This window comes from Salvelinus alpinus, chromosome 26 (assembly GCF_045679555.1).
Source record: "Salvelinus alpinus chromosome 26, SLU_Salpinus.1, whole genome shotgun sequence".
Taxonomy (NCBI): domain Eukaryota; kingdom Metazoa; phylum Chordata; class Actinopteri; order Salmoniformes; family Salmonidae; genus Salvelinus; species Salvelinus alpinus.
In genome coordinates, this window is record NC_092111.1 from 12,693,612 (window position 1) to 12,720,968 (window position 27,357).

A 27,357-nucleotide genomic window follows, 5' to 3' on the forward strand; every position below is an offset into this window, starting at 1 on the left:
TGAGAAGGATGTGACCCCCAGCTGACATGACTGTAGCAGGCCCGCATTAGGACAATGGAAGGGAAGTGACACTATAATTAGTACGAGGAATTAGGAATGGAACGCAGACGGGACCAATCAGTCATTTTACCTAATTTCTACGGTTTGTACTTTGCTTTGAACTAGAGACACAAAACGTATTCATAAAGAAATAATCACAGGAGACGACCATTAAATTCACAATAACCTTTATCATATCTTTGCAACATGACAAAATAAGAAACTAGTTGGGGGAAAGCGTATTTTGGGGGGGAAAGGGGGGAGTCATAGGGATAGGTCTTTGCGCTAAGACATGAAGAAGTGAAGGGGAACAAAGGACATGTTACAGCACTGCAGGGAGATCATGTGCATCTGGTCAAATGTAGTGCACTATGTAGGTAGTAATAGGGTGCCATTTGGGACGTACAAAAAGTAATCCATATTGGAGAGTTGAATAAAGAAAGATAGAGCAAGATGGTAGACAGGAAATTAAAAAGAGACATGGTGAGAGATTTATATATATATATATATTTTTTTTTTTTTACAGGTAACAGATAAGGCGCAGGCAAAACTAAAACATACTTTGGTGTCCATTTTATTTAAAAAACTTAATGAATTGAACCAAATGCTTTACAAAGAAATGGAAAAGGACTCCATGAAAATGAAATAAATAGGAAATGAAAACTGTAGTGTAATTGTAAACCCCAATCATAATCCAAATCACTGTATGGCCTGGACTGTCATTTTGCTTTAATGTTGTATTTGGGTCTATGCTGACCCATAAAGTGCCTCTGGATGAATGGGCATAAAAATACAGATTTTAATGAATATATTCTCCTCCAGTCTGGTTGAATTAAGTGTTGGACTGGTTTGGGTAGGTCAGACCATTTCTCTGAAATGTGTCTGGATCAATGACTGGACTTTTTAAATAAAAAAAATAAAACAAAATCAAATCGGATAACTAAAAAGTTATTTTCAAAACATGAACAAACATTTAAAAAGTATTATTTCAAGGTGTGTGCTTTCTGCTCCCCAAGAGCCATTGCATTTGGAGACCGGCATAAACTAAGACAAATATCGACACAATGCAAACCCAACTCGTCAGCTTTTAAACCATTAAAACAACTTAATTATTAACCGCCATATTTTTTTTTCAACAAAATCTTAACCAAGAACATTAACAACAATGGCACATTCCAGGTTGAATAAGAATGCCATGGCAGCAATAGTAGTGCCTGATCTACTACAATCCAATAACTCATTTTCCATTATCGCTACTGTATGCTTTAGTGGTCTGACATGGTGATTTGAACACTTATACTGACCTGTACCATGTTGTGGTCATTAAGAGCACCTCATCTCTCTTGGCAGTTTTAAGTGTTGGCACATTGCATGTCATTTACCTCAGTGTGTCATTATTTGGGAAGGGTGTCAGTGTACTGAGAAGGCAGCATTTGAACAGTCAAGTTTAAGTCTAGCAACACTCAGAGCGTGGACCCAGGACCCAGTTTGGGGAATCCCTGCCTAAGTGAATGATTTGCAATGTAAGGACTCAGAACAGTAAGAAATAGAGGAGGATGGATAGAAATGATAGGGAATAACAGTTTGTTGGTAAGGCACTGGACAGCTCAGACCATGCACAGTTTTACTGTGTGTTTGGGTCCATCGCAGTCTTTCCTGAACTCTCCCCTCCCTCCTTCAACTAGTGTGATCTACAGAGCAGTGAAACCCATCCGAGCCTCGTAAAGGAGTGTGATCTTTAGCATTATTTGTGTATATATCATTCAGCGGTGTGTGCGTGTGTGTGTGGCTTTTCCACCATCCATTCTGCCCTACTTTGGCCTCATGGGAGTTGTTCTTCCCCATTCCTGACACATCCTCCTTGGTGTCTCTGTAACAAATCACTCCATTTTGCTGTGGTGGTGGTTGTTGTTAAGCACTGTGTGGCCATTGCCATTCTGCACAAAGCCATTTTTTGTTTTCTCCCTTTTCTCATGGTCATCATCCTCCTCGTCTGACTCAGTCTCTTCCCTGTCGCTCCTCTCATCCTCAACGATATCCTGATGGGGGAGAGAGTACATTTAAGTCATTTTGTCAAATGTAGGTCAAATTAATGCATTTAAGTTGAGGCAGAGGCTGCACAGCCAACTTTTCTAGACCCCGGTTCCTAGCAGCTGGAGGTCCCAGGGCTTCTTCTGCACATGTGCAGGACTCCACTTTGCGCATATTCTCTGAACGTCCATGCAGCATCTGCATACCAACCAATCAGTTTCATGGGGGGGGGGGGGGGGGGTGTATTTAGATCTTCAGTTAAAGGCTACTATGAAACTGTAGACTATAACTCAACCACAACATTTGTACAATCTACATGAGTAATTTTATTTTAGAAAGACCCGTCACTCCGTAAACATGCCTGGGCGAGAATAAATAATACTAGCAAGTAGGGCCGACCCCCATTTCGTCGACAGGTCGATTGTTTGATCGATAGGCTTTTTGGTCGACCAAGATTTTTTTTGTTGAGCAGTGGCAAATATATATATATAAAAAAAATGTATTGCACACAAGACACCTGTCTGATTCACAGTGTCAATCAGACAAGCGGAGGCCGTGGGGATGGCACACCAGTATCCCCAGTAGTACATTTACCATTAATTCCCATAATTTCTACAATGTTTATTTCATTCTATTTACGAGTTGTCAATTTATTCATCGTCTTTTGTTTGGAGCGCTCCTGTCAATTTTGAGTAAGGACATACACCTGATTTGACTGGAGACTGGAGTGTCGGCCTTCTCGCCCGCTCCAATTTAACTCGAGTAGCACCCACTTAACCAGCACAGGTCATGACCGCCCCAGCATGCATTTGTAGTCTACTTGTGTGCTGCTAATAGCTCCATGCTTTAGCTACTGTCATGGAGTTCGCTAAATATTTTCATAAAGAAACTGATAAAACACACAGGTGCTAAAAGGTGACTTACAAAGATGAGGACCAACAGCAAGAGATGGAGTGTGGTGATGTAGTGTCCACAACTTAAGAATCATTGTGGAATCTGAAAAGACACATATCCTGAAAGCCGCATGGTGTACTTACTACATGCACATGCTAAAAGAAAGGAACTAGGTGGGTAGATAACTAAGTGTGTCATTGTAGCAATGTATTTAGAAACAAGAAATCAGATCTCTTAAACGTGTCATTCATTTTTGGTCTATTATATTTACAATAGGCCATAATTGATTTTGGCCCAATAGGCCCTGCATATTCCCACGTTCAAGCTTTCCATTTTGGTTGGGTTATTTTGTCTAAAAACCTTTAAGCCTACCTATAATAAAAAAACTCTACATCTCTGCCCAGCCTGGCAAGAGTGGCCAAAAGGGTGTTCAGCATCCCCAGTGGCTCTGCAAGTGTGGAGAGGATATTCTCCGCTGCTGGCCTGCTCTCCAGGGACCATCACATGAGCCAGACTGGCCAAACTAGTGTTTCTAAAAATGAATTCAAAGGCACTAGCAAGTCATTTTTCATTTAATTTGTATTTCATTCTAAGTAAGTCACAGCCTATTAGCACAATTTATAGACTATAATAATTTAATACAACAAAATGTTTAAATGCAGAGTGCCCCGTCTGGCTCCTGACCTATTTAATGTTTATATGCTGTTTAATATGACATGCATTCATCTTTTCATGTTTATTCAAATCATTTTTATTGAAATCCGTTTGGTTTAAATGCTTCGAAACCAAATGGTAGCTCCAGGTAGTCACAAAAATAGATGGGTGTTGGTTAAATTGTGATTTTAATGAATGGAGCAAATTCGGAGCTACAGTTTATTTTCCCCGGTGAGCGCGGAGCGGTTTTTAGCAGAGCGGTTGGAAAGGAGCTTGCTCACATGCTCTGGTGGGAGGAGAAGCGTGTAACAGTTTATTTTTTTCTTCTGTTAAGGCTATATTGATCTCTGGCTCCCGCTTTAGTAATTTGTGTGTCATCATTTTTAACCGCAGTGCTTAAAACATCAGACAAACGCAGTACCCTACATAGAATAGATTTTTTTCAATCATAGGGTGTGTGTCTAGATATGTATTTCTTTGTCATGGACAGCACTACTAGCAAGCAAGCATCGCGACACACATATCAGCAATGGAATAATTATACAGACAAAGTAGCCCTACTAAACAAAGCCACGTAGACAGACAAAAACAACCATACGGCCTCAGCAAAGTCTAAAGGAAATAACTAGATTGAACAACAAGAAGACTGTGTCCTCTTTTTGGTCAGTGCCAGCAGAGGAAAGGAAGAGCGGCCCTCAGTTTCTTGCGGTCTCCCCCCCCCCCCCCCCCGCTGAGACTGACCAGAGGCAGGCACCATCAAACCAGTAAAAAAAATATTAAAAAAAGCTAATGATATTCATTTATGCTCACTCAGCCGTGCCTCACAAGCAATAAAACAACTGATCCATTACCAATGTGATCATATAGCCTACCTCAAATGTTGAATTATATCAAACAAAAATGGTCTGAGGAGAACAATGCATTGGCAGGGCAATTCAAGCATAGCCAACATATGGTGATAATCTATTAGGCCTAAAGCCTACTGAACAAACCCATTGCTACACCAATGTTTTTAAATAGGTTAATGCTGCATAGGCTTAACATTACTTTTTTTTTTTAATCACTTAAAAAATATGTTTTATGTGAGCGGTAGAGCTCGGCTTGCCTTTTGACTCAAAAAGGTTGGTGACCACAGTCTTTATATCCACCAACCAATGGCATTTCTTAAAGTAGGTCAACCACTAGAGGGATATTTAAAACCTACAAATTCAAGTTTTATGTTTGTGCCGTTGTGTGCCCACATTGCATTGACGCATCCTTGACTAGGCTACTAGCATCAACCAGGGGTGAAAGTAATGAAAACAAAAATGTCAAGAAAACTATAAGCTACTACACCATTACTACATGTCAGAGGCATGAAAAATTGGCAAATGGACTTGAAAACAGGTGGTATAGTCTACGTTCCAAAATGCGATGTGGTTCGAAGAGAGCACTGACATTTTGCCAAGGCAGATATGAGTGGCCGAGACACGCGCGGATAGCAGTTGGCGCGTAAATTCTGGCCTAATGGCAATCGCAAAATGTCTGTACACTTTTTTGGTGTAACAACTGAACTGTTTGGAGGCTGGAAATATGTTGCGTGTCGTTGAATGCGCATGGGTAGCCTAGTAAATAAGCTCTTTGAAGTGATTGTTCGGCAAATCAGAAGAAGAAAACATGACTGGTTGTGTTTATGCCATAAAAAGGTAAAACGTTTTTTAAAAAGTCACAGTGCCTTTAAAAAGTATTAATATCCCTTGATTTATTCCACATTGTTGTTACAGCCTGAATTAAAAGTTGAATAAATATTGGGTAAGTCTAAGTGCTTTGCCAACAAAATGTACAATATTTGCACATAATAATATTTTTAATTCTTCAAGCTCTGTCAAATTGGTTGTTGATCATTGCTAGACAGCAATTTTCAAGTCTTGCCATAGATTCAAGACAAAACTGTAACTAGGCCACTCAGGAACATTCAATGCCATCTTGGTAGGCAACTCCAGTGTATATTTGGCCTTGTGTTTAAGGTTATTGTCCTGCTTAAAGGTGAATTTGTCACCCAGTGCATGTTGGAAAGCAGACTAAACCAGGTTTTCCTCTTGGACTTTCCCTGTGCCCCCCCAAAAAGAACTCTAGTCCTTGCTGATGACAAGCATACCCATAGCATGATGCAGCCACCACCATTCTTGAAAATATGAAGAGAGGTACTCAGTGATGTGTTATTTGGGATTTGCCAGAAACATAACGCTTTGTATTCATGACAAAGTCTATTTCTTTGCCACATTTTTTTGCAGTCTTACTTTAGTGCCTTAATGTAAACAGGATACATGTTTTGGAATATGTTTTATTCTGTACAGGTTTCAGTCTTTTCACTTTGTCATTTAGGTTAGTATTGTGGATTAATAACTACAACAGGGATGGGCAACTGGGGGCCTTTTTGTAGGCCCATGGACCAATTCATTTTTATTTATTTTTACTGTTTAGATAGAATAATAGAATACACAAGGTACAATTTCAACATTTGGTTGTGCATCAGCAGTCACATCAATTAGCCCATGCCAGCATTTTTTTAAAAGATTGGTATGTTAGTCTAGCGTCCAGCCATCTAAACTTGTAGTGAGCATGGTAAAATTACGGACCAGGGTGGGGTCCATTGATCATCAGTTATCATATTAAAAACGGCAAACATTTGCCTCCACCCTATTGCAAAATGTGTAGAATTGCAGGACATTCTAAAACTGCTATTTCAAAACTGCTATTTTTTTCTCTGCCCCATGACAACTTTTACAATTGCATCAAACTTGCTTCAAAACAAACATTTTCTCTATGCCCCAATGGCAAAATGTGCAGGAACTGCAGGAAATTAACTTTAAAAAAATTTTTTGTATCTTTGCTGTCAAGAAAATGTTTTGCTTGCAAGGTGGTGGTGGGCCACTGTGGCCACTCTTCATGAGTTGTTTTTTTGTGAAACCCACCCCCATCAAAGTTGCCCATCCCTGAACTACAATGTTGTTTATCCATCCTCAGTTGTTTTCTGATATCACAGGGATTAAACTCTTATTGATTTAAATCCCTGAGCGGCTTCTTTCCTCCGGTAATTGAGGTAGGAAGGACGCCTGCATCTTTGTAGTGTTATTTTTTTTTTTTACCCAACTACCAATCGGTGCCCTTCCCAGCTGCACAACCCAACCCAGCTGCATTGCTCCTTGACACAATGCCCACTTAACCCTGAAGCCAACCGCACCAATGTGTTGGAGGAAACGCTGTACACTTGCGACCGTGTCAGCGTGCACTGCGCCCGGCCCGCCACAGGAGTTGCTAGTGCGCGATGGGACAAGGACATCCCTGCCGACCAAACCCTCCCCTAACCCGGACGACGCTGGACCAATTGTGCGCTGCCTCATGGGTCTTCCGGTCGTGGCCGGCTGCGACAGAGCCTGGACTCAAACCCAGAATCTCTAGTGGCACAGCTAACACCGTGATGCAGTGCCTTAGACCACTGAGCCACTCAGGAGGCCTAAACACTATTATTGCACACAGCGAGACCATGCAACTTAAGATGTTTTATTTATTTTTTTACTCCTGAACTTTAGGCTTGCCATAACAAAGGGGTTGAATACTTATTGACTCAAGAAATTTCTGCTTTTAATTGAATGAATTTGTAAAAATGTCTAAAAACATAATTCCACTTTGACATTATGGGGTATTGTGTGTAGGCCAGTGACCCTACATTCTGAATTGAATCCATTTTAAATTCAGGCTGTAACACAACAAAATGTGGAAAAAGTCACAGGGTGGGAATACTTTCTGAAGGCACTGTATATACACCCCCCCTTCTCTTTTACACCGCTACTACTCGCTGTTATCATCTATGCACAGTCACTGTAATAACTCTACCTACATGTACATATTACCTCAGTTACCTCGACTAACCGGTGCCAGTATATAGTCTCGCTATTGTTATTTTACTGCTGTTCTTTAATTACTTGTTACTTTTACTTCTTATTCGTATTTTATATTTTGAAACTGCATTGTTGGTTAGGACCTCATAAGTAAGCATTTCACCTGTAGTATTCAGCGCATGTGACTAATAACATTTTATTATATTTGTTTAATTTGATAAATGCTTCATGAGCTTAGTTAAACTGTCATACCACATTAGAACCCAAAATACAAGCTTATTTCACGCCAATGTGTATAAGCAATCTAAATATTAAGAAACAGTAATGAACATGGTAAAAAAATAAAAAATTATATCATGGATGGTCAGTCCTTGCATCCATAGCCCCGTCTATGAATTTGAGAGTGGCTACATTTCTCCAGGCCCATCCCTAAACTTTTGACCAAAACAGAGGCGGGGTGTCGCTTTGTTATTGTTTCAATGGACGACTCTAGGTTTAAGTTAACTAGGTAAGACAACCACATCAAAATAATTGCAAGTAAACGTTGAGTTTGAGTGGTGATGTCAAACAGTCGGTTTACATGTACAGTTGGGTGATAGAAAGTAGAGCGGTGAGGATCAGAACATTTTGACATAGGGGCGGTTTCCCAGACACAGATTAAGTCTCACCCTGGACTAAAAAGCACTTTCAATGAAAATTCTCCATTGAGTTTGCTTTTAGTCGTTAGGGGTATTAGGGTTTTCTAAAGCTAGCCAGCTTCAGTTTAGCTTCATATTCCAGAGCCCTATATTACGTACGTAGTTTGAGCACCTTTTTCCCCACTCCTATCGATAAAATAATTTGCACACAAGTTTGACTATACATGAAGTTTCAAATGCATTCTGTCATTACTAAATGTGCTAGGTATTTTTAACACGACAATTTTTTTTAACACAAAAAAACATTTGGCTAATAAAATATTTAACAAGTTGTCTTACTCAAGTTAAAGGTGATGATGATGCAACCTTTGCGAAAGGTAATATGATTTTATTGGTCCTCAACTCGCAGCTCAGACACTTCATTCGGGATAAATAGAGTTAGCCCTGAGTTAACCTGCCCGGGAGCAGATTAGTTCTGAAGTATTCGTTGCCATAGAAATATACCTGGCTAAAAAAGGTGAGCCACGTTCGTAGTACCGGTTATCCCGAGTTGAACGCAGAGTTACCTTGCTAAACTCCTCAAACCACATACATAGTATAGGGCTCTGGGCTAGGCTCAATCTCTGTCCAGGGAAACCTCTCCCTATAGTGATTAGGTTCAGGAATACATACATTTCCAGGTAGGAACTTGACGGCCATGCGCAGGATGAGGCCAGCCCAGAAGATGTGCAGACACTGTAGCACAAACAACAGCCCGTTGAAGAAGTAGAACCCAAAGAAAGGGGGATAGAGGGTCAATGGGTACACCCACGTAGTATGTATGATCCTGGGGAAAGAAACAGACAGATCCAGTCAATACAGCTCTGCATGGGCAGTCAAAAGCATTTTGACAAAGACTTAAGTAAATCCCCAGAATGCATTGCATCCTGTATCACTGACAGAAAATAATACTTGACACATATGGAGGCAGTTTCCCCAGACACAGATTAAACCTAGTCCTGGACTAAAAAGCAAGCTCAATGTAAAAGCTCAGTTGAAAAGGCTTCTTAGTCCAGGATTAGGCTTAATATGTGTCCGGGAAACTGCCTCTAGGATGCAGATGAGTGTCATCCAAGATCTGAGCATCTTACCAGAAGGGGAGTATGACAAGGCGGGTAAGGATGAACACAGCTGCAAACAGGATGAAGATGTAGTTGCAGGTCTTTCTCCATCCTGCATAGTTGAACATCTTTGCTGACTAAAAGGAAAAATAATAAATATATGGTTGCTGTTTCCTATATTCTCCTCTAGATGGCAGGCTTAACAGTATGACCAGTTCTGTGAGTAGAAATTCTATAAGCACCATTTATTATTATAATGATAATACAATGACTTTCCATATAGAAATAACACTCACTCTTCTATACTTATCATATCAATAAGATTGGGTATGGGGGGGGGCAGTACCTCCAGTAGGTAGTCTGAGGCATCGTGCACAAGCATGATCAAAGTCCCGGCACGGATGTAGTTGACCAACCACGAGAAACTGATCAGCAGAATAGTGGCCACATGGTGAACAATCTGCTCCTTAAAATCCTTGAAGAGAGCGAGAGAGGTGGAGTTTGTCAGTTATGCAAATGTTTAGTTTACTTTGTGCACTGCACATCAGCTTCAGTCATAAAAGCGGTGGTGGTAGTTCACTTTAAGATCTTGTTGAAACTAGTTCTGATGGATATGGCACCATGGTCATGACGTTCCTCACTCGTAACTTGCTTATCGAGTTTCTTTTGGATGCGTCGTTCTGAACTACAGTTATTTTAAATTAGAGCTTTAACACTGCGGAATATTAGCAAAACGTTCAAAGATTGAAATGTCTGGAGGGACACCTAAGCTACGGTTACAGACACCTGGTTTCAACACCGAGTCATGTAGTTCAAATGTTTCCAATGATCCAGGTTTATTCAACAAAATCAATGTCACAAAAATGTGTCATGGAAACGGCAGCTATAGGAGAAATTATCATTTTTTATCTGTTCGACAGGGGTTTATTTTTCTTATGTCTAACTTTCTTTGTGACAAATGATAATGGAAACTGTGTTTTTCAAATAAATTATGATTAGGGAATCATTTTGAAGGTAGGCCTATGCACGGCACGTGGGTTATAAAGCTTCACCACATTTAATTCTAAATGCCTACTGTTTGCTAATTTAAAAAAAAATGCAACTATAAAAATAAATGTTTCTTTGCAGGACAAAGACTGTCTTGACTTTCAAGAATGCCTGAATCATTTTGCCTTGCTTTTCTGGTTGGCTGGATGCAAGTTTCACCAGCCAATTATTTCAGATCTACAGGAGTGCAAGTTTCACCATGACACGGACCGTGGCGATAGTTTGCACATGGTAAATTAGTACATACGTGCATTCTATCCAGGCTGGCTTTCGCGGGCTACTTGAGACATGTAACAGATAGTTGGGGAAGTCATACAGGCTGGCGCTGATTTATTAATGTGCAATTTTCATAAATGGAAACACTGAGTGCATGTAGCCATGTGCACTTTCCAATTACAACTGAACTAAAAACTCTACAAAGAAAACCTGAACAAAAAACAAGCCCAATTTGGAATTCCACTGCAATTACAGCTAACTTAATGACACCATTGTTTTGGATCAGCCGCAATATTTCATTGTGTCTGTCAAATCAACCGACAAACAGGACTGGATTTCAGTCAAGTCTGCTGACTGTTTTGAAAAGTTGCCACCTTTCGTTTGGACTCGTCGGCTGGAAAATAAATAAGTCTGGAAAACATGGTCAATCAGTCTCCACTGCCATACCTTTCCACAGTGTGCCGGTCACACATTAACCCACAGATTAAATTAACACCCCTAACACCCCCCCTTCCTAACTTAGTTGTGATTCCCTAACTGACATCTGTCGAGATAAGGTTAGCTTGCTTTTATCGCTCTCTCTGCCCTCTTGACGACAGTCTCTCCTGTTACCACTGTAAATGGTACTGAATGTAAATTGTCAATGTTTCTGAATTAGGCTCCACTTACTTTGCGCTTGACATCCGTTGCCACACTGAATAGTAGCGAGATGTAGAATCCCAGCTCAATCATGTAGTACCAGTACTGAGAAGGCAGCAGTGGCTATAAGAGAGAACAAACATTGAATATAAAAAAAGATATGGTATTTAGCAGACACTTCTAAAGCTACTTAAAGTATAGTGCATGCTTACATTTTCATGCATGCATACATTTTCATTCATAAAAGGTGTCTAGAAATACCAAACTGGAATCTTCAATCAGGCAGCTCATCGAATTTGATAAACAAGCATGAAAAACTGTTCATGTACTGGGAACCTTTGAAAAATAATTTGCTTGTGACTCTCCCATATTGTGGCAGACACTGACTTTGTAAAGATTTTAGACCAACTAAACATTTAAAACCAATTAAAATTTAGAGACCAACAGTCTTATAGAAAATGTGGGCAAAAAAGGTGGCACAAAATGTACATACCAGTGTGGGGAAGCCATTCCACATCTCCTCCATGTCATAGAACCATGGTTTCTAGGAAGAGATTTCAGTGTCAAACACGAACACAAAATGGCACACGCAAAGGTATAAAACATTACAAAGGCAAAGCATTGCTAGAGAAAATATATGCCAACAGTAAATGGTGGTACTCACATCAATTAGGACACCCAGGCCAGCAATGAAAGCAAGAAAGTAAAAGGTAAATCTCCAACTGTAAGAGAACGCACAGCAACCTCAGAAACCCCATATGAACAGAACACAACTTCACACAACAGATAGACAATAAACTATGGCTCCTTCAAGACAAAGCAAAACATGAGCTACAACTACCTGTAAACTATACAAGGGAGCTTATATTTTGATCAGGTGAATAAGACTCACGTCAAATCACGGTAAAGACAATAGCAGGCACTTTTACAGAAGGCACATAACATGTTACACAGTAGAAATACGCCCACATCGGAAATAAATAAATAAAGGTTGTTTAATTAATTAAAATGTGGGCAAGTGCAAGTTCCATTCAACCATGTTCATCTGCTCCGCTACTATTCATTTCAGTTAGCGGTACCATACTTTCTTTGCTAAAACAATTGATTTCAACCATATTCAATACAGAAATGAGTGTAGCCTCTGACTTTATAACCACAGATAGAAAAATAAGGCTTGTGGGTTTGCACTTGGCTGCTAAGGGTACCAGGCTTCCCGGAACTTCTTGATCTGGCTCGGCCGTTCCTGGTTCCTCCGCCGTCGGAACCACCTCTGGACCTGCCGCACCGAGCAGGCCGACTGTTTAGTTAACTCCTCCACTGAACTCTGACAGAGAGAAACGAGGGTTAAGAGCAATATACACTTAAATTAAAGGGATAATCCACCCCCCCCCCCCAAATAAATACAAACATGAAACTCCTGTCAATTTGGTGAAGGTCTGTTTCATTAGTGTACCAACTCAGTGGCTTTGTGGTTAGTGTCTGCCCTGAGATTGGAAAGTTGAGACTCCAGACTGCAAATTGGGGGTAAGGCCCTGAACTAGACTAGCGTCCTGTTCAGGGGGTGAACTTGTACATCAAGCTGCCTTACGCTACAGAAACAGGCTCTTATGAGTCATTCCAGATTGCACAATGATTTATCCTCTATGTGGTCCTTCTGTGAAATCAGGAAATCGTGTAGGAACGTGTCATAGCTACCTGGTTCTCGTCACTAGAGATAGGAGATAACACACCATCACATTTCATAACGCTTTTAAAATAATTACCTGCACTCCAGTTCGCCAAATCAGCCAATAGATGGTATGGGTGGGTATACTTGTCAAGAACACATCCATCCGTTCATATCGTCGTGACGAAGTACATAATATATTTCGCTTAGATGTGCTCAATCTAAACAGTGTCCCAAATGATTCAACTCAGGGTGTTTTCGTAAATTCACTGTGGAGTGCCTGAGTGTGCTCAGAGTGCGCTCTGGCCGTTCAGAAATTCAGAGGGTTGTCAGATTGTCCAGTAGGGTTGATCTGAGCGTTCTGACCTCACAATGGCTGTCAAGCACCTAAGCTAACTTACTGAAGTTGTCTAGCTTGCTAGCTACTTTCCAGACACGAATGAGAGAACACCTCCCTCTGACCATTTTACTCACCTTAGCTGAGCTGGTTAGGTTGTCTACATGTTATCTAGAGCATTGGTGGCTAACTGTCCTGCTGGCAACAATTTAATAAAAAAATAATTTTGACTGACACCAATCGTATTCAACGAGTGTTGCGCGTTTGTAAATTCCTCCGGTATTCTGCTCCCTGGCACACTCAGACGAGAATGCTCTGAAACCGGAGTTGATAGCCAGAGTGAATTTACGAATGCACCCTCAGTTTCTCCATCAAGTACCATCTTGCAATGCGCTTTGTGTGTCTGTGGAAAACGTGGGAAAGGGCCGTTGTTGCCATAGCAACGTACTCTGCACTCGTTTGTTCAGGCAATTTTACAGCTAGCTAGTTACTTCACATACTGATATTGACTTTGGTATTATTGTGTGTAGTGTAGCTACGTTTGCTAACTAGCTAGCCAACCAACCAACCCAGAGAGAGCCATGTTTTGTAGTCGACTTCAACTGCAACAGATTTCCAATGACTTTCACATTGCTACCAGCCTTGTTATAACAAAATAAAAAAATGTGTTCACAAAAAACATTGTTTTCACATATTAGTGTTGTTTAACACAGTTAATCATAGGAATTAAATGGTTTGGGGTGGATTATCCCTTTAACATCTTATGTGCTAATGTCTCCTTCAATTATTGTTTTACTGTAAAGTGTGCTGCGATTTTGAATGCACTTTAAATAATGGTTGATTTAATGTAGCAATTGTGCATGGATTTGACTAAGGAGTTGTGCAGTGTGAACTATTGAACTGTGTGGCCACTTGGATTTGGTCAGTGGAACTGTATGGTAGTTTACCACATGTAGGATTAGGAAGGTGTTGGCGTTTGACCCCGGTATGTAGCATTATAGTTATGCTGTGCAATTACCTGTGAGGGGAACTTTGATGCATTGCAGAAATAGGATTCCAGTGTGGTGTTGGGAGCAGCTCTGACACGCGGTTTCTCCCTCACTCTAAGTAAAGAGGCAAGTTGAACGGCCACGGTCCTGGATAGTCAGAGGAAGCAAAGGAGGACAGGAAAGTGTTGTAGGAACTGTAAATCAGTTATGATTGTTGTATTGAACACAAGTCAACAAGGCCAGATGAACAGGAAAACGAGATTTGAGCAATAAAGGGTTAAAAACAACAGCAAACTAATGGAACATAGCAAGGCCATTGCAATGTGAGGAGGTGGCGAGGGGAGGTATTGGTTTCATCCTAAATGACACCCTATTCCCTTGGAATAGGGTGTCCCTACTTCTGACCAAGGCCCAAAGGATTCTTGGTCTTGGGCCTGGAGTACTGACCTCTCAAATATCTGTCGTACAATCAGGAAGCATACTGCGATGGGGAAGATGACCCAGAGATCCCTTCCTTTAGCGAAGACTTGGCCATCCCGGTCCTTGAGGTTGGCCCAACCCAGGCCCGCTGGGAACCACAACCGGTCCTGCCAGATCCATTCACTAAGCTCCCTAAGCCAGGTCAGCATTCTGAGAAAGAAAGAAAGAAAGATACAGACAAAGGGGTAAAGGGACAAGGCTTTTTTGGTGTCAGGTACAGTCTGACTTCAAAACATTTTTGTTAGATCACATACCAAAATAACATCCAAAACGGTTTAAGTAAAGGAATGCTGCCACAAATATTTGTACGGAATTGTTGTGTTAGTGAATTTAAAATGTGGGTGTGTCATGCCAAATAGTGTCCCCCTGTCAAAAAAGTATCTCACCCCGCTTCATAATGGGATTTGATGAGGTCTAGCTTCTGTTGCTAGGGCTGTTGCTAGAACTTCTAGAAGTTCTGACCGGATTACGTAATGAACCAAAGTGTCCGTTGCTATGCTGGTTGCTTGGCTCTCGTAGCGGTCACGAAGGATGGAGGACGCGGGGAATTCTAGTTCCATTTCGCCTCATAAGCGCTCGCTCAGCCCGCGCAAAATTATTACCTCAGAATTGCTCTCCAAGGATGGTTGGTGTTTTTAACGGTGACAACCTGCCAACTACCTGCTGCTTCGAAGGATCGAAAAGACGGGAAAGAGAACACTCTTTCTTAAACATATGTCTTTATAAGAAAATATTGTTAAAGAGGAATAAATAATTTAAGCTGTTTTTAGACTGAAGTTGTTAGCTAGTGTACTTATTTACCTCAGCCTGCCTAGTCAGCTAGCAAGCCAGACAGTTTTATTTAGCTAACGTTAGCTAGCTAGCTACCTTTTAAATATCATTAGGTAAAAGAGGATTACTATTTGCATCCATAACTTTTATGCGATCATTTGTGATGTGATTATTATGTCATGTTGATCTTGGTGTGCTGGAGCATCCATCCATATTTGCATAGTCACTCAGCCATGAAAACATGAGCGAGCTGGTGACACTTAATACACTGACAACCTTATCTGACCCATCAACATTTCCAACAATGCGTTGGCCTGGTGTATAAGAATGTATAACAAAGAACAATCTACAGATGCTTCTAACACCTACTGCAGGACTTCCTGACATTCCCCAGATGAATCCATTAGCTATCTGAATACAAGCTTTGACAATGCAGAGCAGCTGTTGTGGCATAGATGCAGCCATTGATACTAGTTGAGTGGGCAAGATGCTGTGTAGGTTTAATTACAACACAGGCAATGGGATATGCTGTGAAAGACTCTCAAAGCCACTATGACATCACTGCTACTGTCATTACTGGCAGGGTTTACTCGTTTTGTTAGAAATGGTGTGTAAATAAGAGGGCCTGATTCTCATTTTACTGAGGCACCTTTGTGTCTGAAGTCTGTCAGAGGGCAAGAGGCCAGCATGACCACACTACCCGCTTGGTTATTTTAGAACACACACTGACTGTGACACTGATAGTTGTGCAAAGCCAGATCATCAAATGAATGCAGAGAGAGCGCAGATCTGTGCCCAACATCACACTTTTTACACAATCCTAGGCACAGGAGATGCCTTGTTTTTTGGGGGGTGGGGGGGGGGGGGGGGGTTATTTTCACTTACGATGACAGTTCTTGGTACAAAAGGGTTTAAGAGTATTCACATAGGGAAGCCTCAGTGCCAGCTACACTAGAGAGATGTTCCAAACAAACCAGTCACTGTGTGACACCCAGTGCCCCTCTCCTGTCTGTTGATTGTTTAACAGGGATTGCATGCATGGACTTTGAACACTCCTATGCTTACTGTGAATTAATAGGGCTGTGGCGCTCTGGCGCCTGCCTTTGTTTGCACAGGAGGAAGGACCATTCTTGCAGTTTTCAGAGAAAGTTGGATATTTTTTTTTTCACTTTTTTTTTTTACAGAGTATGTATGGGAAACATACCAACAATAGTATGCCACATACTTAATTAATTGATGGAGTAGTTGGTCAGTATAGCACGCATATGCATGGTGTTTGTCACATCATTTGCTTAAAAAACAGCAGATCCTGGAATCTCCTTTACCCTCCAGGTGACTTATGAACTTACTTACAATGTCAAAGGACATGGAGGGAAACTTCACAAATAACACCGCAAAATGAAACATTGTAGTCAGAGGGTGAAATGAGATGAATTGATTGAATACAAAGTAGACTGTCATCAGTCCGGAGAGGAAACAAATGTTGCGAGCATTCCAATAGTGTGTGCTTTTTGTGGCCTGGGATTTTAATGCAGGGTAACTGAAATCCGTTTGACCTCATTTTTACCAGCATGTCACCTGTGCACTGGAGGCGACAAAACTCTTGAACACCAATACTCCACACACACAAACGCATACAAAGCTCTCCCTCATCCTCCCTTCGGCAAATCTGACCATAACTCCATCCTCCTGATTCCTGCTTATAAGCAAACAGGAAGTACCAGTGATGCACTCAATACGGAAGTGGTCAGATTACAGTCCTGTAGCTTAGCATCCGTGTTGAGTCACTGTGGGGAGGACAGGAAATGGAGGGCAGAGCACACCCCCTCCACAGGACTATAGTGGAGCGGGTTAACAGCTTCAAGTTCCTCATTGTCCACATCACGAAGGAATTAACATGGTCCACACACACCAACAGTGGTGAAGAAGGCACAACAATGCCTCTTCCCACTCAGGAGACTGAAAAGATTTGGCATGGGTCCTCAGAGCCTCAAAAAGTTCTACAGCTGCACCATTGAGAGCATCTTGACTGGCTACATCACCGCTTGGTATGGAAATTGCTTGGCATCCGACCGCAAAGCGCTACAGAGGGTAGTGCGTACAGCCCAGTACATCACTGGGGCCGAGCTCTGCCATCTAGGACCTCTATACCAGGCGGTGTATGAGGAAGGGCCTAAAAACAGTCAAAGACTCCAGCCATCCAAGTCATCGACTGTTCTCTACTACTGCATGGCAAGCGGTACCGATTCACCAACTCTGGAACCAACAGGACCCTGAACAGCTTCTATACCCAAGCCATAAGACTGCTAAATAGTTAACCAAATAGCTACCATACTATCTGCATTGACCCCCCCTTTTGCACTAACAAGCTAATCACATACGCTGCTGCTACTGCTTATTATCTATACTGTTGCCTAGTCACTTTACTCCTACCTATATGTACATATCTACCTCAATTACCTCGTACCCCTGCACATCAACTCGGTACTGGTACTCTGTGTATTTAGCCAAGTTACAGTTACTCATTGTGTATTTATTCCTTGTGTTATTATCTTTATTATTGTTGTCTCTGCATTGTTGGGAAGGGCCAGTAAGTAAGCATTTCACTGTTAGTCTACACCTGTTGTTTACAAAGCATGTGACAAATACAATTTGATTGGATTTAGATTGTGGCCCGCAATGTGGGCGTTGCTACACCTGCAGGAACGCGCCCCCTCAAGCATCCCATTGTGGGCATCTTCATGCTTGTGTTCAAAGTAACTGCTCAGTGAAAATTACTTTTAAAAGTTAATATTCTGTTAACTCATATCCAAATAATGTTGTTGACTCATCCTATACTTGTATGTGGCCAAAGCATAAATTGGAGAAAAAACACTTTTTCAAACCCCACCTCAAACAGACCTTTTCAAAAATGCTTCCTATTTCCTCATTGAAAATGATGTAATCTACCATAGGAAGGTGAGCTGTCCAATCAGTCTACATGCACAAATATATAAAAAATATATATATCACCTTTATTTAACCAGGTAGGCCAGTTGACAACAAGTTCTCATTTACAACTGCGACCTGGCCAAGATAAAGCAAAGCAGTGCGACAAAAAAAACAGTTACACGTTCATTAACATGGTACTTCATTTTGTTTATCTGTCAGCCCCAGCCTGTGTAGCTAACTGACACTCTACCCATTCATTGCCATCTACCCATGTTGTAGTCTTAGGTGTTTACCCATTGTTGTCTTAGCCCTCCCAATCAACACCTGTGATTGCTTTATGCCTCCCTCTAATGTCAATATGCCTTGTATACTGCTGTTTAGGGTAGCTCTCATTGTTTTGTTTTACTGCAGAGCCCCTAGTCCTGCTCTACATGCCTCGGTTAGCTCCCTTGCCCCACCCCCCACACATGCTGAGACCGCACCTAGCTTAACTGGCACTTCCAGAGATGCAGCCTCTCTCATTGTCACTCAATGCCCAGGTTTACCTCCACTGTACTCGCACCCTACCATGCCCTTGTCTGTGCATTATGCCCTGAATCTATCCTACCACGCCCAGAAGTCTGTTCCTTTTACTCTCTGTTCCGAACACACTAGACGACCAGTTCTTATAGCCTTTAGCCGTACCCTTATCTTACTCCTCCGCTGTTCCTCTGGTGATGTAGAGGTTAACCCAGGCCCTGTGTGTCCCCAGGCGCTCTCATTTGTTGACTTCTCTAACCGGCAAAGCCTTGGGTTCATGCATGTTAACATCAGAAGCCTTCTCCCTAAGTTTGCATTATTCACTGCTTTAGCACACTCCGCCAACCCTGATGTCCTAGCCGTGTCTGAATCCTGGCTTAGGAAGCCCACCAAAAATACAGAAATTTCCATCCCCAACTACAACATTTTCCGTCAAGATAGAACTGCCAAAGGGGGAGAAGTTGCAATCTACTGTAGAGATGGACAGAACTCCGCAGGCTTACTATCCAGGTCTATGTCCAAACAGTTCGAACTACTACTTTTAAAAATCCATCTCTCCAGAAATAAGTCTCTCACTGTTGCCGCTTGTTATAGACCCCCCACAGCTCCCAGCTGTGCCCTGGACACCATATGTGAATAAATTGTTCCCCATCTATCGTCAGAGTTCGTACTGTTAGGTGACCTAAACTGGGATATGCTTAACACCCCGGCCGTCCTACAATCTAAGCTAGATGCCCTCAATCTCACACAAATGATCAAGGAACCTACCAGGTACAACCCCAAATTCATAAACATGGGCACCCTCATAGATATCATCCTGACCAACCTGCCCTCTAAATACACCTTTGCTGTTTTCAACCAGGATCTCAGCGATCACTGCCTCTGCCTTCGTCCGTTATGGGTCCGCAGTCAAACGACCACTCCTCATCACTGTCAAACTCTCCCTAAAACACTTCTGCGAGCAGGCCTTTCTAAATCGACCTGGCCCGGGTATCCTGGAAGGATATTGACCTCACCCCATCAGTTGAGGATGCCTGGTTGTTCTTCAAAAGTGCCTTTCTCACTATCTTAAATAAACATGCCCCTTTCAAAAAATGTATAACTAAGAACAGATATAGCCCTTGGTTCACTCCAGACTTGACTGCCCTTGACCGGCACAAAAACATCCTGTGGCGCACTGCACTAGCTTCGAATAGTCCCCGCGATATGCAACTTTTCAGGGAAGTCTGGAACCAATATACACAGTCAGTTAGGAAAGCAAAGGCTAGCTTTTTCAAACAGAAATTTGCATCCTGCAGCACTAATTCCAAAAAGTTCTGGGACACTGTAAAGTCCATGGAGAATAAGAACACCTCCCAGCTGCCCACTGCACTGAGGCTAGGAAACACTGTCACCACCGATAAATCCTCGATAATCGAGAATTTCAATAAGCATTTCTCTACAGCTGGCCACGCTTTCCACCTGGCTACCCCAACCCCAGCCTACAGCTCCGCACCCCCCACGGCAACTGGCCCAAGCCCTCCCCCGCTTCTCCTTCACCCAAATCCAGACAGCTGATGTCCTGAAAGAGCTGTAAAATCTGGATCCCTACAAATCTGCTGGGCTAGACAATCTGGACCCTCTCTTCCTAAAATTATCTGCCGCCATTGTCGCAACCCCTATTACTAGTCTGTTCAACCTCTCTTTCATATCGTCTGAGATTCCTAAAGATTGAAAAGCGGCCGCGGTCATCTCCCTCTTAAAGGGGGAGACACTAGACCCAAACTGTTACAGACCTATATCCATCCTGCCCTGCCTTTCTAAAGTCTTCGAAAGCCAAGTGAACAAACAGATCACTGACCATTTCGAATCCCACCGTACCTTCTCCGCTATGCAATCCGGTTTCCAAGCTGGTCATGGGTGCACCTAAGCGACGCTCAAGTTCCTAAACGATATCATAACCACCATCGATAAGACTGTACTGTGCAGCCGTCGTCATCGACCTGGCCAAGGTCAATCACTGTATTCTTATCGGCAGACTCAAAAGCCTTGGTATCTCTAATGACTGCCTCGCCTGGTTCACCAACTACTTCTCAGATAGAGTTCAGTGTGTCAAATCAGAGGGCCTGTTGTCCGGACCTCTGGCAGTCTCTATGGGGGTGCCACAGGGTTCAATTCTCAGGCTGACTCTTTTCTCTGTATATATCAATGATGTCGCTCTTGCTGCTGGTGATTCTTTGATTCACATCTACACAGACGACACCATTCTGTATACATCTGGCCCTTCCTTGGACACTGTTAATAAACCTCCAAAAAACTTCAATGCCATACAACACTCCTTCCGTGGCCTCCAATTGCTCTTAAACGCTGGTAAAACTAAATGCATGCTCTTCAACCGATTGCTGCCCGCACCCGCCCGCCTAGCATTACTACTCTGGACGGTTCTGACTTAGAATATGTGGACAACTATAAATACCTAGGTGTCTGGCTAGACTGCAAACTCTCCTTCCAGACTCATTTTGAGCATCTCCAATCCAAAATTAAATCTAGAAATCGGCTTCCTATTTCGCAACAAAGCCTCCTTCACTCATGATGCCAAACATACCCTTGTAAAACTGACTATCCTGCCGATCCTGGACTTGGGCGATGTCATTTACAAATTAGCCTCCAACACTCTACTCAGCAAATTGGGTGCAGTCCATCACAGTGCCATCCGTTTTATCACCAAAGCCCCATATACTACACACCATTGCAAACTGAATGCTCTCATTGGCTGGCCCTCAATACATATCCGTCACCAAACCTACTGGCTCCAGGTCATCTATAAGCCTTCGCTAGGTACATCCCCGCCTTATCTCAGCTCACTGATCACCATAGCAACACCCATCCGTAGTACGCGCTCCAGCAGGTATATTGCACTGGTCATCCCCAAAACCAACACTTCCTTTGGCTGCTGCCAATGACTGGAACGAATTGCAAAAATCACTTAAGTTAGAGACTTATCTCCCTCTCTAACTTCAAGCATCAGCTGTCAGAGCAGCTTACCGATGGCTGCAGCTGTACACAGCCCACCTGTAAATAGCCCCTCCAACCAACTACCTACTTCATGTGTTTTTTTTTCTGCTCTTTTGCACACCAGTATTTCTACTTGCACATCCTCACCTGCACATTATCACTCCAGTGTTAATTGCTAAACTGTAATTATTTCGCCACGATGGCCTATTTATTGCCTTACCTCCTTACTTCATTTGTACACACTGTATACAGATTTTCTATTGTGTTATTGACTGTACATTTGTTTATCCCATGTGTAACCCGTGTTGTTGTTTTTGTCGCACTGCTTTGCTTTAACTTGGCCAGATCGCAGTTGTAAATGAGAACTTGTTCTCAACTGGCCTACCTGGTTAAATAAAAGGTGAAAAAAAGTGTGTACAGTCAATAACACAATAGAAAAGGAAAATAGAAAAATATATGTACAGTGTGTGCAAATGTGGAAGAGTAGGGAGGTAGGCAATAAATAGGCCATAGAGGCGAATTAATTACAATTTAGCATTAATACTGGAGTAATAGATGTACAGATGTGCAAGTAGAGATATTAGGGTTCAAAAGAGCAACAGGATAAGTAACAATATAGGGATGAGGTAGTTGGGTGTGCTATTTATAGATTGGCTGTGTACAGGACAGGTACAGTGATCGGTAAGCTGCTCTGACAGCTGATGCTTAAAGTTAGAGGGGGAGATAAGTCTCCAACTTCAGTGATTTTTGCAATTCGTTCCAGTCATTGGCAGCAGAGAACTGGAAGGAAAGGCGGCCAAAGGAAGTGTTGGCTTTGGGGACAACCAGTGCAATATACCTGCTGGAGCGCGTGCTACGGATGGGTGTTGCTATGGTGACCAGTGAGCTGAGTAGGCGGGGATTTACCTAGCAAAGACAGATGACCTGGAGCCAGTAGGTTTGGCAACAGATATGTATTGAGGGCCAGCCAACGACAGCATACAGGTCGCAGTGGTGGGTAGTATATGGGACTTTGGTGACAAAACAGATGGCACTGTGATAGACTACATCCAGTTTGCTGAGTAGAGTGTTGGGAGGCCATTTTGTAAATGACATCGCAGAAGTCAAGGATCGGTAGGATAGTCAGTTTTACGAGGGTATGTTTAGCAGCATGAGTGAAGGAGGCTTTGTTGCGAAATTGGAAGTCGATTCTAGATTTAATTTTGGATTGCAGATGTTTAATGTGAGTCTGGAAGGAGAGTTTACAGTCTAACCAGACACCTAGGTATTTATAGTTGTCCACATATTCTAAGTCAGAACTGTCCAGAGTAGTGATGCTAGTCGGGCGGGAGGGTGCAGGCAGCAATCGGTTAAAATGCATGCACTTAGTTTTACTAGCATTTAAAGATTGGTATATGCCAACAACCTTCTGTTGTTGAGGTATGCCCACACCATTCCAACACAGAGAAGCAGGTTAACATAATAAATAAAAAAATATTTCACTCATATTTTAAGTAATGATAAAATATTGCACATTAATTATACCACAATGATACCACAAAGCAGAGATACTAAAAAAATGTTGCCCGTGCTACAGACATCTATATTGGTCCGCTAATAATAGTAAAGGCCGAGTGCACTACTTCTGTGAATACTTTTTTCAATTATAATTGATTTATTCTGATTTTTCAGGGGGTGCTGCAGCACCCCTACTTCCCGCAGCTATGGTCCTAGCTAGCTAGCTACCGACAGGTGTTGCCCCTGAAAGCGGGGGCGAAGGTCACTGTCTACTTGTGTCCTAACTAATTAGCTACTGGTGTAGCCCGCTGCCTCCCGCCAGCTACTGTACAGGAGTCCTATCTTAAAAATTGACCAATAGAATTGGACCCAATAAAGAGGGGTTCCTGCAAATGAAGGAACGCTCCGAATTGCGGGCCGCAATCACACCCTTCTAAACATTTCCGGTAACTTTCCTTAGGGTGTGGGACTTCTTACGTTTCATCATCTGTAGGTTATAACTCGTTATAGGCTATTTTCCTCCACAACCAAAGTAAACGATGGACGTCCAAAGCATTCGTTTTCACGATTTTCTTCTTTCCAACCTGTTATTGTGCGATAGTTCATGGTTGCATTTCAAACCATGACCTTCATTTATCGCTGTGTTCCTAAACAAACATCACCACGAGATAAACACATAGCCTATTCGGACAAACTCCAGTTGACAGGAGTTTCTGTCATCCGGAATTATTTGAAAATATTCAAGTATATTTCTCTTTGTGTGGCAAGGGGGTGACAAGTTTGCGGAAAAGCCATTATAGGCGCGCATCTCAGGGTACTAACTATCCAAGGGAGAGTGAATGTTAAAATACTAACAAGGCGAGGCGAGTAGTCCAACGTAGCCTGTTTTAAAATGTCAATTGCAAGAATTCAAACAAAACTTGTATCACATCTAGTTCCATATAACGGTGGGAACTTACCTCCGTTTTATCTTTCACGCAGGTAGGCCTATTCGCCGCAGTGTGAAAACGCGGAAACTGGAATGTTGCTGTATGTCTCCTATAGAATAAGCAATTGAGCTCTATGCCGACGACGCCATCAGCGATAATCCAAATTGATTATGAAAATTGGCTGGAGTCTGCATTGAAGATTATTATCCGGCCACTCGATCATCGCCAATTTTCTGCATTTTCGAGGGAAATGTAATGCTTCCCCTTGGCTTGTAGAACTTTCTCCCTTATGAAATACTTCTACTTTTTGTTGGGATGAGGGCCCAGAACAGTTATTTTACTTTCTCGGAGCAATATGGCAGATGTTTGCCGAGAATGGACGTCGGTTAGCCCGGTTTTTCATTTGGACAAACGGAATGAGAGTAGAAGATGGTAGAGTAGGAGCACTGAGGTAAGGGTAGGAGTCGGGACAGTGGGAGTGGCGAGGATCAGGCTATTTAAAGTGACGTTCACGGCATGCGAAAACGCCTGAACTTGTTGGGACGCATCTGCCAAGCCCTAGTACAGTCGACAGATTATCCTTTATATTGACCAGATACTCTAGTGCCGGCTCTAACAATGAAAATACATTTCTTAAAAAAATGGAAGGCAGTCGTCAAGGAGGCAAATTCAGGTGGGACCATTCTAGCCAATGAGAAGGAAGATATGCGTGTGAACAGGCACACCGGTTTCCACTAATTACCACAGCCCCCCCCCCAAAAAAATGAAAACAAACATTTGCTTTTAATTTATGTTTAGGTATAAGGTTAGCAATGTCATTAAGGTTAAGTTTAAAATCACATTTTAAGTAGATAAATTGTAGAAATAGGCGGGGTGACTACCAGACAATTTCAAGTGTTTTTTTCTCAGTTGCCAAGCTGTCACGTGTGTCCTACTTATATCCATACACTCGTAACAACCTAATGATTGCGACATTTCTATTCGATCAAATAAGTAAAAAATATGCCAATACATTATTTTGTTAACCAAATTCAAAACTCATTGACCACCGTACAAATACCCATCTCACCTGGTGAGCAAAAACGAGAAATGCCACCTGCTGGAGAACTGATTTTGGGCCCATTTATCCCTCTCACTTCTTCTCTGCCACAGTTGTTTTGAGCCTAGGCTACATCAGATAGGAAGAAGCGAAGCAAGAGGTTTTACTCCGCCCAAAATCTGTCGAAGAAAAATAAGCTTACGAAGTGAGAGATTTTTTTGTATGGAAGTCAATGAGTGTCGAATTTTGTCAACAAAAAAAACATTTATCTCTATACACTGTTCACACGCGTATACGCCCTCTCATTGGCTAGAATGGTCCCACCTGATCTCGCCCCCTCCCGCGTATTTCCATAACAGGCAATCTTTGGCTTCACGCACTGACCTGTGTACATTTTATCTGAAGATCTGCTGAGTATCTGTGGGGCTGACCTGTAATAAATGACTATGAAACAAATTGTTGGTGTTAGAGCTAGAATGAATCACATTATTAGACAAAATCTTTTAATTAATTGTAGCCTATTATCTAAGCGGCAATTAACATGACAACTCAAATTAAATTATTCCACTGCTCTCTTTTGCTACATACTTTAGTCAGACAACCATCATTGAAGTGGTTTATAGTGAGGAGGGGCGTTGTACAAAACAAAGTCATCAGCGATTGGATCATCTCTAACCAATCAGAGTATCAAAGCCAATTACTCATTTTCAAAAAGCTGCTTTACCAGCATAGTCTGGGTAGACAGGCAAGGCTGCAATATGAGTGAAAAAGCAGTAGCTATAGCTCTACTTAGATTCCTGTAGGCATACTTTGTACAGGGTTTTAGCTTAGAATGGGTTATGGATAGGGGACAATTTTTCACCTTTACTTGGTGATACTTCCTTATTTCTCGATTTGTAAGGCACTGGTGTGTTATAAACGCCTGTTTCCAGTTGCAAGTAGAACTCCGATAACAAGGAAATATAAAGAAGTGGCACTGCATCACAGTGCTTGAGGCGTCACTACAGACCCGGGTTCGATCCCAGGCTGTGTTACAGCCGGCCGTGACCGAGTGACCCATGGGGCGGCGCACAATTGTCCAAGCGTCGTCTGGGTTAGCAGAGGGTTTGGCTGGCCGGGATTTCCTTGTACCATCGCGCTCTAGCAACTCCTAGTGGCGGGCCAAGCGCCTGCAAGCTGACTTCGGTCGCCAGCTGGATGGTGTTTCCTCCAACACATTGGTGCAGCGGGCTTCCGGTTTAAGCGAGCAGTGTGTCAAGAAGCAGTGCGGCTTGGCAGGGTCGTGTTTCGGGGGACGCATGGCTCTCGACCTTCGCCTCTCCCAAGTCCGTAGGGGAGTTGCAGCGATGGGACAAGATTGTACCTACCAATTGGGGAGAGAAATGGGTAAAAGTAAAACATTTAATAAAATTAAAAATAATATATTTTTGTACAGAGTGAGAAATGCCTCCTGCATGTCTATAGGTCTTTGTTTGTGTTGTTTAGTTTGTGCTGTGTGACATGTTATCTTCTCCTACACATGGCCACGTTGCTTACAAATGACTAGGTCCATCAAAATTATATTTTTCAGAATATTCTCAGGTTTTTGGAGTTCCTCCTGGAACTAGAAACAGACGTTTATCAGACACTGATAACTTGCAAATCAAGAATGAAGAAAGTATTGCCAGGTTGACGTTGGTTGAAAATAAGTTTGCCATGCTATCAATGGACCATCGGATCGACCTCCAGTACAAACTAGTTTAGCTATGCCGCTGGAGGTTCGATATAGATACGTTAGGTCTAGGCCAATGGGAATCTGTGTTGTATACCCCTAATACAATAATCCTTAAATTGTGTCTTACTATATTGCAATGGGGTCTTTTCACCTCAAAAAGCACAAGAAAGGGTCTTGACACCCACCATCTCAGATGATTCTGAAATTGTTTCTGTTAGAAACAGATAAGATTAGCATTTCTGCAACAATTTTGTTGAAGTATAATTTGATCTCTAAGAAATTAAGATAACTGATTGCACCCAAATTGGCCACTTTAATTTATACGATTCATGTGGGAATGGCGTGGGGGGTC

General features: G+C 42.2%; 1 protein-coding gene across 2 annotated transcripts; it reads right to left on the reverse strand.

The window, feature by feature from the left end:
- Positions 1-597: 597 nt before the first annotated feature.
- On the reverse strand, positions 598-25,422 carry LOC139554726 (ceramide synthase 2-like). Of its 2 annotated transcripts, none has more exons than XM_071367798.1 (11): positions 25,322-25,422; positions 14,579-14,761; positions 14,161-14,278; positions 12,345-12,463; positions 11,804-11,861; positions 11,633-11,683; positions 11,170-11,262; positions 9,584-9,712; positions 9,268-9,374; positions 8,810-8,963; positions 598-2,078 (listed from the first exon to the last, which is right to left on the reverse strand). In XM_071367798.1, exons 2-11 carry the CDS (start codon positions 14,758-14,760, stop codon positions 1,920-1,922), a joined length of 1,170 nt encoding a protein of 389 aa, XP_071223899.1. In that variant the 5' UTR covers position 14,761; positions 25,322-25,422; the 3' UTR covers positions 598-1,919. The 2 variants fall into 2 exon arrangements, with proteins under 2 accessions (XP_071223899.1, XP_071223898.1); XM_071367797.1 differs by lacking the exon at positions 25,322-25,422 and adding an exon at positions 24,283-24,811.
- Positions 25,423-27,357: the final 1,935 nt, after the last annotated feature.

What these genes read in the sequence shown, in the direction of transcription:
- LOC139554726 (XM_071367798.1), bottom strand. Translation starts at nt 14,760, where the DNA reads ATGCTGACCTGGCTTAGGGAGCTTAGTGAATGGATCTGGCAGGACCGG. An exon ending in AAGAAGTTCCGGGAAGCCTG is followed by an intron (nt 11,862 to 12,344) that starts GTACCCTTAGCA and finishes GTTCTCTTACAG; the next exon opens with TTGGAGATTTACCTTTTACT. An exon ending in CAACGGATGTCAAGCGCAAA is followed by an intron (nt 9,713 to 11,169) that starts GTAAGTGGAGCC and finishes GCTCTCTTCAAG; the next exon opens with GATTTTAAGGAGCAGATTGT.